The 16,610-nt window shown below is 35.3% G+C and overlaps 1 protein-coding gene across 5 annotated transcripts in view; it reads left to right on the top strand.

Annotated features, from left to right (window-relative positions):
• LOC131157511 (COP1-interacting protein 7-like) overlaps positions 1-16,610 on the top strand; it is a 46,649-nt gene that overhangs the window by 20,043 nt on the left and 9,996 nt on the right. For 2 of the 5 annotated variants that reach the window (XM_058111725.1, XM_058111724.1), the window contains exon 4: positions 4,064-4,140. The exons of the other annotated variants lie outside the window; for them this stretch is intronic. In XM_058111725.1, the coding sequence (XP_057967708.1) occupies positions 4,064-4,092 (29 nt within the window). In that variant the 3' untranslated portion in view covers positions 4,093-4,140. The remainder of the gene's footprint in view (positions 1-4,063; positions 4,141-16,610) is intronic. 5 annotated transcript variants of the gene reach the window in all.

The raw sequence follows: 16,610 nt of genomic DNA, 5'->3' as shown, positions 1-16,610 counted from the left end.
CTAGTAATATTAGAATTTAAAATGCCAAAACATTCAATAACAAAATTGGAAATTTAATAAAATTGCCAAGACGAAGCCCAAAAGCATCAACAATTCAACATAGTTCAACATCAAAAGAAAAGAGTACAATAAAAGATTTCAAAGTATAAAATCTAAAAATCCTCCTCAATCATCACTCATCACTCATCATCAGCTAAGTCGGCGAAGATATCATCATCTTCCTCTTTATCATCAGATTTGTTTTCTCCGACATCTTTTTCCTCTTCCGTCTCCTTTGCACTATCCACTTGGATTTCATCCTTATCTACAAGTTCCAACATTGTGGTTCGACCCTTAGCACTGGTTGCACTACTAGATGAAGCTCTTCCACTTCCTCTAGACGATGATGGCGTATTTGTACTTATTCTTGATCTAGTGTGATGCGGGGGGTTATTTAGTCCAGCAGCTCTAGTAACAGAATCCCAAGTCAAATTATCATCTTCAAACACAAGTTCATCATCCTCATTAGAATCGCCATCCATCCTACCAATCAACCACTCATTACTATCATCAATGTCCTTTAGGAGGATGGGATCAATGGTGTCACGTTTGTTGTATCGACGCCTCAGAGTTCGATTATATTTCACAAATACCAAATCATTCAAGCGTTGCTGGGATAGCCTATTTCTACTTTTGCTATGAAGCTGCAAAAAGTTTAAAGTAATATGGTTAATAATGATTCTAAAAAGTAATAGATTGGTAGTTCTTGTTCTTTAATAATTAATCCACGATATACTAATGACTTACATGTTGGAATATGCTCCAATTTCTTTCGCAGCCGGTAGCACTGCACGTGAGGCTAAGAATTTTCACAGCAAACTTTTGCAAGTTTGGAGTTGTTGATCTATATGCCATCCACTATTGCGCTGTTATAAAATAAATTTTAAATGAATACCTACTAGGTAAATAGCAAAAATAATTTTCAAAAAGAAAGAGGTAGTGCAAATGCCACTTTACCTCGTGCTTTTGTCTTCCTTTGTCTCATTGCCAAACTAATTCCAAAGACGCCACTAGCGACATTGTATTTTTCCAACTCATTTGAAACTTTATCTTGCATTCAATAGTTGGCAGTAACCTTGCAATACATTTGTAAAAACCCGTCATAATTTCTTCATCTTGCAAAATGTTGGGGTTTGAATAGAAAAATTCCGGATTCAACTAATGTGCAGCTGCATGCAACGGTTGATGGAGTTGGCATCCCCACCTCGTATCAATAATTTCAAATGCTTCCTTGAATTTATCCTCTCTCTCACCAAAAGCCTTAGCTATGACTTCCTTGGCCCTATCCATTGCTTCATAAATGTATCCCATTTCAAGTTTCTTTTCCCCATCAACCAAACGGAGTACACGAACAAGTGGGCCTGTTAACTTAAGAGCATAGACGATGGTTTTCCAAAAAGTAGGCATCAAAACAATACTAGCTGTTCTTTTGCTAGCTGCCTCCTTTGCCCATTTAGTAGTATTCCAATCTTTAGAAGTAAACATCTTTCTTCAAGTTGTTCTTTTGAAGGTGGATTGAACAAAGGGTGATGAAGGTAGTTGCAAATCTTGTAACTACAGGTCTTAGTAACTCCTTCCTTCCAGTGAACTGTCTCATCAAGTTCACAACACCAACACGGTTATAGATATAACCATTCAAAAAAATTGCCCTTTTCAAAGTTACATGAATTGAAGGCATCTTCCCAATATCCTCCAAAACTAAATCAATGCAATGAGCAGCACATGGTGTCCAATATAAATGTGGCCTCTTTGCTTCCAACAATCTCCCTGTTCAAAAATCAAGGAATGAAGCCATTAAAATATTAAAATAAACAATATATACACTATAGAAAGTAGTTCTAGAAATAAGTTCTTACCTGCTGCAACATTGTTTGACGCATTGTCAGTTACTACTTGAATCACATTTGATTCTCTAATTTCCTCTACCATCTCAGCAAGTAATCTGTACATTCTATCTGTATTCTTGACAAGATTAGAAACATCAATAGACTTGATGAATACTGATCCCCTTCGAGAGTTCACTAAGAAGTTTATTATGTCCTTATTAGCAACCGAATCTCTCCAACCATCAGACATAATTGAGCAGCCATATTTTGTCCATTCCTCCTTATGACCTTGAACAACTCTTTCATTCGACTAACTTCCTCCTTTGGGTAAGGAACTCTCACTTCATGATAGCTAAGTGGCTTTATTCCAGGACCATATTGTCGAATTGATTCGAGTGCCATTGCAAGCTGCCTAGACGTACAACATTAAATGGTATTCCAGCATCATACATCCACCTAGCAAAATCTTCCATTGCCTTTTTTCTTGGTTCTTTCTTGCACGCCTCATTTATTGATGTTTGCTTCATCTTCCCTTCTTTCCTAGCTTGGACCGCTTTCTTTGGATCGGGAGTAAAAAACAAATCTATAGGCCCCTTCTATTTTGGTTTCTTCAAGTTGGATTGGTATGATCTTTTACTTCCATCACCAGTAAGCACTTTCTTGCCACGAATGTCAATTTCTTGAACTTCATCTTCTTCATCTTCACCGTAATGGTCTATATCATCAAAGTCGGGCAATAGCTCATTTTCCCCCTTTTCCATATCTTTCTTCAACATATACTCTTTAATCTCCTCACGTACATGAGCAGGGCACTTCGAGCATTCTTTCACATTTCGAAATCCTCTGACAATGTGTTGTTTTGCCCAAAATATTCCTCCCCTTGTGACTTTACCACAAAAATTGCAAGTCAAATTATTTCTATTTTTCTGATCCTCCAAATGTGCATACTTCCATGCAGGATCTTTCTTTGCCGAGGCCTCGCATCCAGAACTAGAATCCATTTAAGATTTTAGACTTGGTATCCCATGTCCTAACTGAAAAAACAATGCATCATATATTTCAGGCAAATTAGGCAATAACTCATTTTGTATTAGTAGCTAATAGCCTAATCCAGACAATAACCCATTTAAAATTTAAGACTTATATAATGCATTTCCTAACAAATTAAAAAATAGTAGCTAAATTTCAATAAAAAGAATAAATATTATGTATTAGTTATAATTTATAAACTTACATTAATTAAACTAAATATTACAAATTAAAAAAATAGTAGCTAAATTTTAGTAAAAAGAATAAATATTATATATTAGTTATAATTTTTAAGCTTACATTAATTAAACTAAATATTTAATTTATAAGCTTACATATAAAGAAGAAGAAGAAGAAGAAGAAAAAGAGTAGGCAGCAGTCAGCAGCACGCAGCAAGCAGGCAGCAGGAAGAAGAAGAAGAAGGCTCAAAGACGATCTCGCAGCTGGTTCGAAATGTCGAAGACGACGTGACGAACTTACGTCATGTTTGAAGGCAGGCAGAAGAACTCACGGCTGCTTCGAAAGCAGGCAGACGAACTCGTGAGGGCTCTGGCTGGTTCGAAACGAAGTCGCGCAAGGTCGTGCTTCTTCAAAATGTCGAAGACAAACTCATGATCCTGGTTCGAAGCTCGAAGACGAAGTCACGAAGGCTTCTAGCTGGTTCAAAGGCTTGCAAACGAACTCACGAAGGGCTTCGAAGGGTCAAAAGGGGCTAGGGCTTTGTTTGTTCAAGTCGAATGAGGGATACGGGTCTGGGTTGGGCTATTTCTCTCCTTTAAATGACTAAAAATTCACAAGGCGCGCCTCACTGCGCCTGGCACCCCACTGCTTCTCGTCTCGCCTAGGGTCGCCTTTTGTAGATTGCCTCGCCCCACCTAGTATGAGGCACAAGCCTCTATGCCTCACTGTGCCTAGGCGCGCTTTTAACTACTATGAGCTCTCATTGCACAAAATGACAAGCAATCCATATATTTTCCCATGGCTTATAAACATATATATGACACCACACAACCATTGGATTTAGAGGCGATCCAATGGCTGTGATAAAAGCCACAATAAATAAATAAAAAATAAACATATTTTTTTAACACTTTATTTAATTAGTTGTATGTGCGATTTGTTGGTATGATTCTATCAAAGGATTCTAATTTTGTTAATCACGTTTGCAGGGAACTATTGTTTAAAGCGTGATAAATAATAATAGGGTGCAAGGATTTTTGTCGTTGTGGGCATTGTTAAAGCCATGGTATTTTCTCTCATTTGATACCATATTTGAACCTTCAGCTTAATACTTACGAGTATGCGGCTTCATATTAGTTTGTAAGATTATTTAAATACCATTTTATTGGATTATATATAGGAAACAATATTTTAAATAAGAATTGAATTATTTCTATCATATGCATGACCTGGATAGTAAAAATGGCAACTATATTGGGGACGTAAGACGACAATCACCAAGGTTGCCATTGTATGGTACATGGGTCCAAGGCCTTGGACTTGCTTGATCTTGTACTTTTGGTAGATACTGTCACATTGTATTCCCAATCTACATATGTTTTTTATGGTTAATTTCTCTATCTAGTGTCAAATCCAACATTTTATTTACATATTTAAAATTATGTGCAGAGTTTGTATTACTGTCATTTAACACATGGTGTTATCCCAATTAGAATATATTGCCTTGGGAATGGATATTATGAAATTTGAATGTGTTGTGTCGGGCACCCCACTTGTGCCAAACACCAATACTACAACTAATGCTATTGAAAATATAAATAACTAAAACAAATGCAGAAACAAATAATAAAATACAGTAAAAAGAATAAGACAAGAATTTAACGAGATTCGGCACAAAATTACCTACGTCCTCGGGCGTCGACGATCAATCTACTACTTCTTGACAAAGTGCAACTTTGAGGTGTGTTTTATAAATGGAGAGTTGAGCTCTTTATATAATTTCAACCTCAAGTCCAAAAAAAACTTCTCACCAATGTGGACAAACAAAGAAAAAATTCCTACCAATGTGGGACAAAAAACAACAAATCTCCCCCTTGACGATAAATTCAACAAATTTTTCAGTCACCAACATTTTTTGGAGTTTCACATCATTGGCGCCTTCCAAAAATATTCAAACTTGAAGGATATTGATCAAATCCAAATGATGTTTGAATTATCTTCTGAAGAAGTATCTTGCCTCCATCAATAATATCCCGCATAAAATGAAACCAAACGTCGATGTGCTTCGTTCGTGCATGATAGACTTGGTTCTTTGCCAAATGAATAGACACTCTGGCTATCACAGAACACAACAATGTGCTTCTGAACAATTCCCAAATTTTCAAGTAAACCCTACAATCAAATAGCTTCCTTAATAGTCTCTGAAGCTGTCATGTACTCTGCTTTTGTTGTAGACAAAACAATGGTGGACTGTAAGGTAGACTTCCAACTCATTAGACCATTAGCAATTGTAAAAACATATCCAGTAGTTGATTGACGTTTATTTAGATCACCTGCAAAATCAGAATCCACATATTCGACAACCCGTTGATCAATAGTATTATTTTTCTCAAATACTATTCCAACATTAATCGTATTCATAATATATCTTAAAATCCATTTCACAGTTTGCCAATTTCCTTTATCCGGATCATGCATATACCTGCTCACCATACTAGCAGCTAGTGAAATATCAGGTCTAGTATAAACTATTGCATACATCAGACTACCAACAACACTTGCATAGGGAACTTGTGACATATACTTACGTTCCTCATCTAATTTAGGAGATAAAGTTGTACTAAGTTTGAAATGAGGAGTAAGAGGAGTGTTGACTGGTTTTGATTGCTCAGACATGCCAAAATTCTGTACTACTTTTTTCAAATACTGTTTCTGAGACAAACTAACTCTTCCTCTCATTCTGTCTCTGCGAATTTGCATGCCAAGTATTTTCTTTGCTTCACCAAGATCTTTCATCTTAAACTCTTGACGTAACTGACTTTTCAACTTGTTGATTTCTTTCCTGTTCTTTGAAGCTATCAACAAATCATTAACATGCAAGAGTAAATATATAAAAGAACCATTTTGTAGTCCGTGAAAATAAACACAATGATCATGTTTGTTTCTAATGTACTTCTGACCCATCATAAACTGATGAAATTGTTTGTACCACTGTCTTGGAGACTGTTTGAAACCATACGACGATTTATCCAGTTTACATACCCAATTTTCTTTACCAGCAACCTAAAATCCATCTAGCCGAGTCATATAGATTTCTCTTCCAAATCACCATTTAAAAATGCAGTTTTTACATCGAGTTGAACTAGTTCAAGATCAAATTGTGCTACCAAAGCCAACAAAATTCGAATGGAAGAATGTTTAACAATTGGAGAAAATACCTCATTATAATCAATGCCTTCCTTCCGCGCGTAGCCCTTAACTACCAATCTAGCTTTGAAGCAAACATTATTTGCATCTGGAAATCTTTCTTTCTTTACATAAATCCATTTGCAACCAATTGCTTTCTTACCCTTGGGCAGCTGTGCTAGCTCGCAAGTCTGATTTTGATGAAGAGACTACATTTCTTTATCCATCGCTCTTTTCCACTTGTCTGATTCAGAGTTCCTCATTGCTTCTTTGAAAGTGTAAGGAACATTATCTTCCACATCTGGAAGTGCATAGACCACCAAATCAGTATACCGAGCAGGTTTTCGAATTTCTCGTCTTAGCCTATGAGAAACAATTGATTCTTGTTGTTGTGAAGATTCTCGAATTAAAATATCCTCTTCTTGTACACTATTCCCCACCGTAACTGGAGAGTTACCTTGTGTAGTCTTATTTCTCATTGGGTTTCCTAAAATTGTCTCAACCTCCACCTGTTGTTAAGTATCACTGGTCTTCTCTTCAACTCGTGACTCTTTGCGTATTGTTTTCTTCATCATATCAAGTTCATCAAAAGTCACATCCCTGTTTAAAATCCTTTTTTTTGTCTCAAGACACCAAAGACGGTATCCTTTGACTCTTGCACTTATCCCCAAGAATATTGCTTTCTTGGCTTTTGGATCCAACTTAGATTATTTTACGTGATAATAAACTATAGTACCAAATACATGTAAAGAATCATAATCATTAGAAGACTTTCTAGAGCATACCTTATAGGGTTTTTTTTTCCCCTATTGCAGATAATGATAGACGGTTGATGTGATGACACCCATATCTAACAGTTTCAGCCCAAAATCTTTTATCTAACTCAGCATTAGACAACATACATCGAACTTTCTCTAACAAAGTCCGATTCATGCGTTTTGTCACCCCATTCTGCTGTGGTATATCTCTAACTGTGAAGTGTCGAGCAATACCTTCATCTTGACATACCTTCATAAATGGGTCACTCGTGTATTCACCGCCATTATCTGATCTGAGCCGTTTAACCTTTCTGCCAGTTTGAGTTGCAACTAATTTTTTCCACTTAAGGAAAATATCACTCTTTTCATTTTTGTGCTTCATAGAATACATCCAAACTCTTCTGGAAAAATCATCAACAAAAGTGACAATAATGCATGCCCCCCAATGAAGCTGTTTTTGTGGGCCCCCATACATCTGTATAAATGTAGTCTAAAATACCTTCAGTTTAGTGGATTGTAGTGTCAAATTTCACTCTAGTTTGTTTTCGTAGAATGCAATGCTCACAAAATTCAAGTTTGCACACCTTTGTACCCTTCAACAAACCTCGCTTAGCTAATTGTTACAAAGATTTTTCTCCTGTATGTGCCAATTGCATATGCCATAACCTGGTTGTATCTGAACCTGCATTTTTCTCAGAAACAACAGCTGCTGAACCAATAACTGCATTACCTTGTAAATAATACAAGTTATTTTTCCTTATTCTTTTCATCACCACTAGCGTACCTGATTTAATGTTTAAGGGTTCTATCTTTCAAAGTGATAGTGAACCCTTTAGATTCCAAGGCACTCAATGAAATCAGATTTTTCTTTAGACTTGGAACATACCTAACATTAGTCAAGTTTTTAATAGTTCCATTTTGACATTTCAACTGTATTGATCCTATTCCAGTTGTTTTACAGGTATTACCATTTCTCATAAAAATAACTCCACCATCTAATTTTTCAAAATTATAAAACCATTCCCTATTGGTACACATGTGATAGGAATGACCAGAATCCAAAATCCACTCACCAAAATAATGTGACGAAGATGTTCCAACAAGAGAAAAATTTGACTCACTTCCATCATCATTGGCTATATTGACATTAGAATGTGCTTTGCCCTTATTCTTCTGATATAATTTAGGGCAATCTTTCTTCCAATGCCCCCTCTCATAACAAAAGGCACATTCATCTTTAACAGGTCTCCCATGAGATTTACTCCTCTCATGAGATTTACTCCTCCTTCCAAGCTTACGACTCTGAGAATGTCCCCTTATTGTTAATGCTTCTGCTGTTTCCTTATGGATTCTTTGATTCTTCTTTTTGTATTCCGTACTAATCAATGTAGTACAAACAACATCAAAAGTAACTTTATCTTTCCCATACAATAAAGTGGTGGTTAGATGTTCATAATCATCGGGGATATAATTCAGTAACAATATAGCTTTATCCTCATCTTTCACCTTTTCATCCAAATTTAATAAATCAATCAAAATTTTATCGAAAACATTTATGTGGTCATTAATCGAAATACCTGGTTGATACTGGAAGCGAAACAATTTCTTTTTCAAATAGAGCTTATTTTCCAAACTCTTGGTCATAAATGTATCTTCCAATGTCTTCCACAATTTCTTTGCAGATGTCTCCCTCAAAACACAATATTTTTGATTTTTAGCTAGAAAGACGAATTGTACCACATGCCTGACGATTGATTTTTTCCCAATCTCTGTCACCCATATCTACTGGTTTATCATCCAAAGCAATATCCAATTCTTGCTGATATAGGATGTTCATCACCTTTCATTGTCACATACCAAAATTATTGGTACCATCTAATTTTTCCACCTCAAACTGAGCATTAGCTATCGTATTTGACGATGATGTCGAAGTCGAAGGGGTTGGAGTTCATGTAGATAGAGTTTTTTCTACTTCTGCACTAGTTTCTGCCATCTTCTATATATTCAGTAACAACTAACAAAACAAAAGGCCTAGGATGAATATTATATATCAACTGTGTCTACTCTGTTTTATCTTATGAAATTCCACTTTGACCAGACCGACTTCCAGGGAGCGACTAAGTCGCCTTGGTCTTTGAGTACTCGCTTAGACAAGATCTTTTTTAGGCATCAAACGTGGGATCAAGGATCCTAATAGGGGAACACCTCCGTATCGACACTATTCAATCTAGCTTTGATACCAATTGTTGTGCTGGGCACCCCACTTGTGCCAAACACCAATACTACAACTAATGCTATTGAAAATATAAAAATTTAAAGCAAATGCAGAAACTAATAATAAAAGACAGTAAAAACAACAAGACAAGAATTTAACGAGGTTCGGTACAAAATTGCCCGCGTCCTTGGGCGCCGACGATCAATCCACTACTTCTTGACAAAGTACAACTTTGAGATATGTTTTACAAATGGAAAGTTGAGCTCTTTATATAGCTTCAACCTCAAGTCCAAAAAACACTTCTCACCAATGTGGAACACAAAGTAAAAATTCAAAACAACTTTTTCTACCAATGTGGAACTATTCTACCAATGTGGGACAAAAAACAACAGAATGTGCTTCATTCATGATTTTGCTACTCTCGGTACATCAAGAAGTTTGTGGAAATAAATATATAACTTCTTAGTTTGCTTCATAATATAGGTCACATCAGTTTGAATGAGATTATGAAATTTCTTGACCTGCCTCCATTTGTTGATATGAAAAAGCTGATGTGTATATGTGAGGGCCAATTTACAGCCTCTCTCTCGTTGTATATCAGATTGTTGCTCCACCTTAAAAGTGCATCCTCCCTCTAAATCCCAAGGGGAAACAGTCCCAGTTATAGCAAGGGGAGTGAGATGAAAAAGAAATAAGAACCAAAATAGGGCAAGGAATAGAGAAAATATTTATTGATGGTTTTATGATTACTTAAAATTATTGGCTATTATGTTGTTATCAGATTGAAATTATTATTGATGAGCATGATTTTGTGTTATCCTACATTTGTGTTGTCTATTATAGATGTGTAAGAACATGGCATTTGTCTGTGATGCTGTGAGGTGAAACTCTATTGTCCTGAAAAATGTAGCACCTAGTACTAAGGCTCCCACACCACTGGGGCTGAGGTGGGCAAAATGCACAAAGTCTCACTTCCATGCTTTATGATCTTAAGACTGTTGTAGTGAAGTGAAATTAGTTAAAAAATGCATTTCCAAAAATAAATAAATAAACCTTGCACAAACCTTTTTGCTATTTTTTGTTGTCTTGTGCCTAATTATCGATTTAGTCATATTTTTTTCCGTGAACCATTGCACACCATCTCAATGCATCACCCATATACTTTTTTGACCTTTTTATGGTCCTTATCATCGTTGGATTAGAACACCACTAGCATTCACCAGTATTTATGTGAAATCATCTATCTAATTTCATGTCATATTATGAGACTAATTCTATGTCATCTTGTTAGCTGGCTTCTTCACAATTGGTCCGTATAATGGCTAATCTTATTGCCACTTTCTCAGCAATGCTTTTACTGAACTCCTTTGGGTCAAAACAACACATATCTTTACTTGCCAAAGATGAAAGCTGTTGAAGTCATCAAATTTCTTAATGTCATATGATGTTGACGCTATTGGATTTGTTTAATAAAATGAACCTCGGTTCGATACAACTTGTTAGGGCTAGAAGTACGATAATTGAGAAATAAGTAAATAAAAGAGAAATGCAAAAATAGATACAAGAATACGTGGTTCGGTCTATAACCTACATTTATGGGCAAAGATGGCTGAATATTTCACTATTGGGGAAGAGCCAAAATAAAAGAGCATCTAAAATGTCACGCTCTGTCACCATTTGGAAAGACGCAAAAGAACCCACTGATAAATACATCCCTTCAAATGAACTCTCTCAAATTAGGGCAAATTACGTCCCCCTTGAAGTCAATATTCTTACTTTTTCTCTCCTCCTTAAATGACCCTCTATTTATTTACAAATAAATCTTCTACTTGAATGAGAGGAAAAACCCCTAAATATAACATATAAGTCCTCTTCTTAAATGAGGGGAAAGACTATTATCAACTCCTCTCCATGAAGGATTTATTATGAAACATGCCTATGCATTGACCAAGCAAGGGAGAAAAAGAAATGGGATCCGTCATATGGGGTCTAACATGGAATAATAAATTTCTTCTTCCATACTCTTCATTTTATGCCTCCATGGGGCATATTTGAATAACTGCAAATTCCAATTTAGTCCAATGATGGTTGAACTTAATTGATGCTAGAGGCATATCAACATGTTTGTAGGATTATCAATTTTCTATACAATAATTTTCCCTTGTGAAATAGTATCACAGGCAAAATGGTACCACACGTAAATATGTTTTGTCCTTTTATGAAACATTTTATTCTTAGTCAAAGGAATAACACTCTGGTTGCCATAATAAACAATGATCTTGTCCCAACAAGATATAAGCTCACCAACTAAACCCCTTAACCAAATAGATTCTTTAGCTAACTTTGTTATTGCCTATGGTCTGCCTTAGTAGTGGATAACACAATTTGTTATTGGCTAGCCTTCCAACTTACGACTCATCCTCCAAGGGTGAATACGTAACCAATAAGGGGTTTTCTTTTTGTCGAGATCTCCAACAAAATCTGAATCCATATAGCTGAATATTGGATCTATATCTCCCAAATTCTAAACAAGCATTAGAAGTTACTCTTAGATTTCAAAGTATCCATTTGACTACTTGCCTTTGACTACTTTCCAATATTCTTTACCTAAATTAGCCATATACCTGCTCAAAACACTGACTGCTTGTTAAATATCTGTAGAAGTACAAACCATGGCATACATTAGACTTACAGCTGCATCTATACTACTATAAAGGGGATTCCCCTATTTATTATCGTCTTTCTAACCCAAAAATTAACCTTATGTAAACTATTTTTTCATTTGTTAAAAAAATGAACACTTGAGGGTATGAGTGTAAAAATTACATTGCAATTAATGTTTAGCCATTCCTAAATAATTGCAAAGTAGTTTTCCTTCCTCTTTAAGCTCTTCTTTTAGTTTCCAAAATGTCCTTATATTCCATGCAATGTTTTAAAAGGCGAAGGCATAAGGTGAGGCGTTTTAACCCTCAAAAGGCGAGGCGTAAGCCTTAAGGCGTTGGGGCGTAAGCCTTTTGATAGTTTATTTTTTAAGGTAAAAATTTGTTTAATAAATTATATATATTTAAAGTAAAGTAAAAATTAAGAAAATCGCAATAGTGTAAAAAAGAAAAACTAGATGTACTTCGCAAAATACTTGTTGGCCATTCAAAAATTGCTAACTTGAATACATGACATAAATCATGACAAGTGATAGCTATACCATTAGAAAGTTCAAACTATTTTCATGATGTAAAATTCAAGTCCAGTTTTTTTGGAAAGGTTGAAGTTCAAGAGTTTTAGAAATAAATTCATATCATGACATTCCTTTCGTACAAACATGTTAAAATTTTCTAACCAATTTTAATTCTAACTTGAGAATCACACACCCAAAATGTGTAAGCCTCAACTAAAAAGGCGCAAAAGGCTTACTTTTTGCAAAAATGCGTAAGCCTCAACATGTAATGCAATAGCCTTTTTGGAATTTGGTATTTTAGATTGAGCCTCAAGACATTTTAAGCAAGCCTTGATTGAGCCTTTTAAAACACTGATTCCACGTATAATCATATTCCTAAAAAATTGGGCAGTAGATTTCCTTCCCCTTTAACCTCTTCGTTCAGTTTTCAAAATGTATACTTATACTATTTAATTCATTGTTACTTTTTTTATTATATTTTTTTTACAAATCTTTAAAAATAAATATTTGTGAAGCAGGCACATAGTGCGTGCCCATGGCTAGTTAAAATAAGGAACATTGTACATGTAGTCTATTTGACTGTGGAGACAAGACACTTGAAAGTTGAAAATGATTAGCAATTGGAGTGCTAATTGGTTTCACATTTGTCATGCCAAACCACTCTAGGACTTTTTCAACATAATTCTTTTGTCATATATAGCAATACTTCTTTTGACTCTTGTGAATTTCCATGCTAAGAATATCTTTCGCTATTCCTAAATCTTTCATTTATAATCTCCTGGCAAGTTGAAATGTTTCTTGAAGTACACCAGCTATCACATTTTTTCCTTAAATAATCACTGTCTAATGAAAAGGAGTCAAACCTTTTATACCACTGACAGGGAGATGCTTCAATCCATATAATAATTTCTTTAATAAACTACCTTTTATACCATTGATAGGGAGATGCTCCAATCCATATAATAATTTCTTTAATAAACAAGAATGGTCTTCCTTTCCATCAGTAATAAAGCCTTTAGGCTAAGGAATGTAAATCTTTTTCTTAAGTCTATTGTGTAGAAAAGTTGTTTTCAAATGTAGTTGTTCCAATTCTAAATCATGCATAGCAACATGACATAATAATTCAAATATTGAGGTATGTCTAACAACAGGAGGGAAATCATCATGAAAATCTACTCCTACATTTTTGACTATAACATTTAGAAACTGTCTTGTACCTTGCATGCTCAACACTTGGAATACCTTTTTTACTTCCCTTGAAGACCCATTTGCAACCTATGATCTTCTTGTTTCCTGTAAGAGGCTTTATCAATTCTCAAGTGTGATTCTTGTGTGAGGACTTAGTGTCCTCTTGCACAACCGTCAACCACTTATTGGATCAACACAAGAAATTGCTTTTAAATATGTAATGGGTTCTCCTGTTTCATTGGTTTCTTGTGCAATTGTCAAAGCATGGACAATAGTTTTAGACTATATCCTATCACAGTAATTTGATCTCTCTTCCCAACCTGTGTATGGCAATGCTATATGACTCCTTTTGTGGCATCTTTTGTACTTTACTAATATTCTTGTTTGATCCATGTGGCTCGTTGCCTCTAGCAAAGGGTCAGTCATCTTCCATCTTAACTTTCTTGGTGTTATTCTTGATTTGGATAAATTGTGAAATGTTATCTTTCTTCTTTTTTGGTTAAGCATTGCTGACCCATTTAAAGTAATGTTTATATTGATAATAAACTTGGATGACTTAGGAACAAGGCACCACAATCCGTATCCCTTCATCCCGGATGCATAACCAAGGAAAATAAATTTCTTAGCTCCTAGATCTATTTTTCCTTCATAAACATGTACATAGTTTGGAGATCAAAAAATTTCTAAATTAAAATAATCAATGAATTTACCAAACTTTACCTTTTTTGGGGTCTTGAGCGTTAAAGCTGAAGCTGGAGAATGATTTATTGAATAGCATGCAGCAGAAAGTACCTCTACCAAAAAATTCCTTGACAACCAAGATTTGAGGGCATACAACGAGCTCTATTCAATAGTGTTCTATTCATGCACTTAGCTACCCCTTGCTGTGGTGCATGTTTGACTATTTTATGCCTAAGAATGCCTTTGTTTTTGCAAAATTTTTCAAACTCGAACGAGTGAAATTCCAATCCATTATTAGTTTTGAGTCGCTTGACCTTCTTTTGAGTCTTTTTCTTGATCATTGCTTTTCTCGGTTTGAAATATTTGAACACTTCATTCTTATGCTTAAAAAAGAACGCCTAGGTCTTTGTTGAGTTGTCATCAATGAAGGTAAGCATGTATCGGGCTCCACCTTTTGAAGGAACATGGGAACGTCCTTAGAGTTTAAAATGATTATAATCTGCAGTACATTTGGTTTTATGGATGCTGCCATTGAAAGTATTTTCTAGACATGCAATTTTCATAGAATTCCATTTTTCCTGTACTTTGGCCGCAAAGAAAACCTCTTTTTCTGTGCAATGTTAGTCCTTTCTCACTCATAAACCCCAACATCATATGCCATAATTTGGTACTATTGGAATTTTTCGTAGAGAATTGAGAAATAGTAGCAGTACTTGAGACGATAGCATCTCGAAAGAAATAAATTAGGAGGTAATTTCTTTGCTTTTAGAATAACAAGTGTACCTTTGCCAACTTTTATAACACCACCTTCACCAAAGTGCTCGTACCCTTTGGCATCAAAGGCTTCGAAAGAATCAAGATTCTTCTTCAAATTTGGAGAATGCTGAACTTGGCTGAGTTCTTTCAGTGCCATGTATTCATTTTGATTCTTCCATTCCAATCCTAGCAATTTACACACTACATCATTGCCAATCTACACAGTCCTACTAAAGACTAATTCGTATGAGGAAAACCAAGTCCTATTGGGACCCATGAAATGAGCATGCCAAATCCATGACCTAGTGATTCTTAAAGCATCTATGACGTGGAAAGAACAAATTCAGCACCTCTGGATCATTATTGGCAACATTTGCTTTGGGCCATTTTAGTTTTGTTTTTTCTATTTATTCTTGTTCTTCAACTTGTGATATCAACTTTGATTTTCCTTCTCTTCTTGCAACTTGTTGCAAAATTTATTCGCATGCCTTGATCTTGATCTAGATTGTTGATTTGAATTTTCCATAGACCTCTCTGTTTCTACTAAAGCCACTCCCTGTTTGTCGCTATTATTTCTTCTAATGTGCATTTTAAGCAATTATTTAGAGAATAATAAAGCCTCAACATCCTATATAGAAATGGTATCTCTACAAAGTAGGAAAGTTTCTCTGAAATGCTTGTAGGAATGGGGTAAGGTTGATCTTCTTCAATCTTGACATCAATTGAACTCAAAGTTGTGATAATGGAATTGGGTTCATCGATGTGGGTTTTCATGGACTTCCCTTATGCCATGTGCAACATGTACAAGTGGTGCTTCAAGCATAATTTATTGGTGGTAAACTTTGTCATGTACAACCATTCCCATTTAAGCGATAAACTGATGTCAGCCTTTTCTAAGAGGACTTCTCTCATAATAGTATATAAAGACATAATTGGATCATTGTGAAAGCTTTTTCATCCATCACATCTTTTTGATAATCAGTCAATTACTAGGAATTTTTTCTTTTCCCAGCATGCTTTTACCAATTCCTCTTGGGTTAAAACTGGATGCATCTTTGCTTGCCATATCGAATTCGAAGTGCCATGCTACTATTACTTAAATATATATATATATATATATATATATATTCATATATTTCATATGGCGAAGGCCTAGTTTTCTTTTTTCTCTCAAAACAAAAAACTCATTGGCGCGAAGCGTGAGGGAATGCTAGACGTTTGGTAATCTCTCCTCCGACCAGGATAAAAGATCCCATTGAAGTGGCTAACCCCATGCATATTGTATGTACATCTGGTCGCACAAATTGTATAGTATCATAAATAGCTATTCCGGGTATTACCCATCCGCCAGGAGAGTTTATAAATAAATAAAGATCTTTGGTATCATCCTCTATACTGAGATATACCATAAGACCAATAAGTTGATTCGAGATTTCGTTATCAACCCCTTGGCCTAAAAAAAGAAATCTTTCTCGATAAAGTTGATTGATTAGGATCAAATTGTATTCCTCAGGAACCGTACATGCACCTTTTGATGCATACGGCTAAAAAAAAATCGTGAAAAAATCAATGTGTAG

Source organism: Malania oleifera, chromosome 6 (genome assembly GCF_029873635.1).
Source record: "Malania oleifera isolate guangnan ecotype guangnan chromosome 6, ASM2987363v1, whole genome shotgun sequence".
Classification (NCBI taxonomy): Eukaryota; Viridiplantae; Streptophyta; class Magnoliopsida; order Santalales; family Ximeniaceae; genus Malania; species Malania oleifera.
Note: the sequence above shows the minus strand (reverse complement) of the source record. Positions and strands in the feature narration are given on the sequence as shown.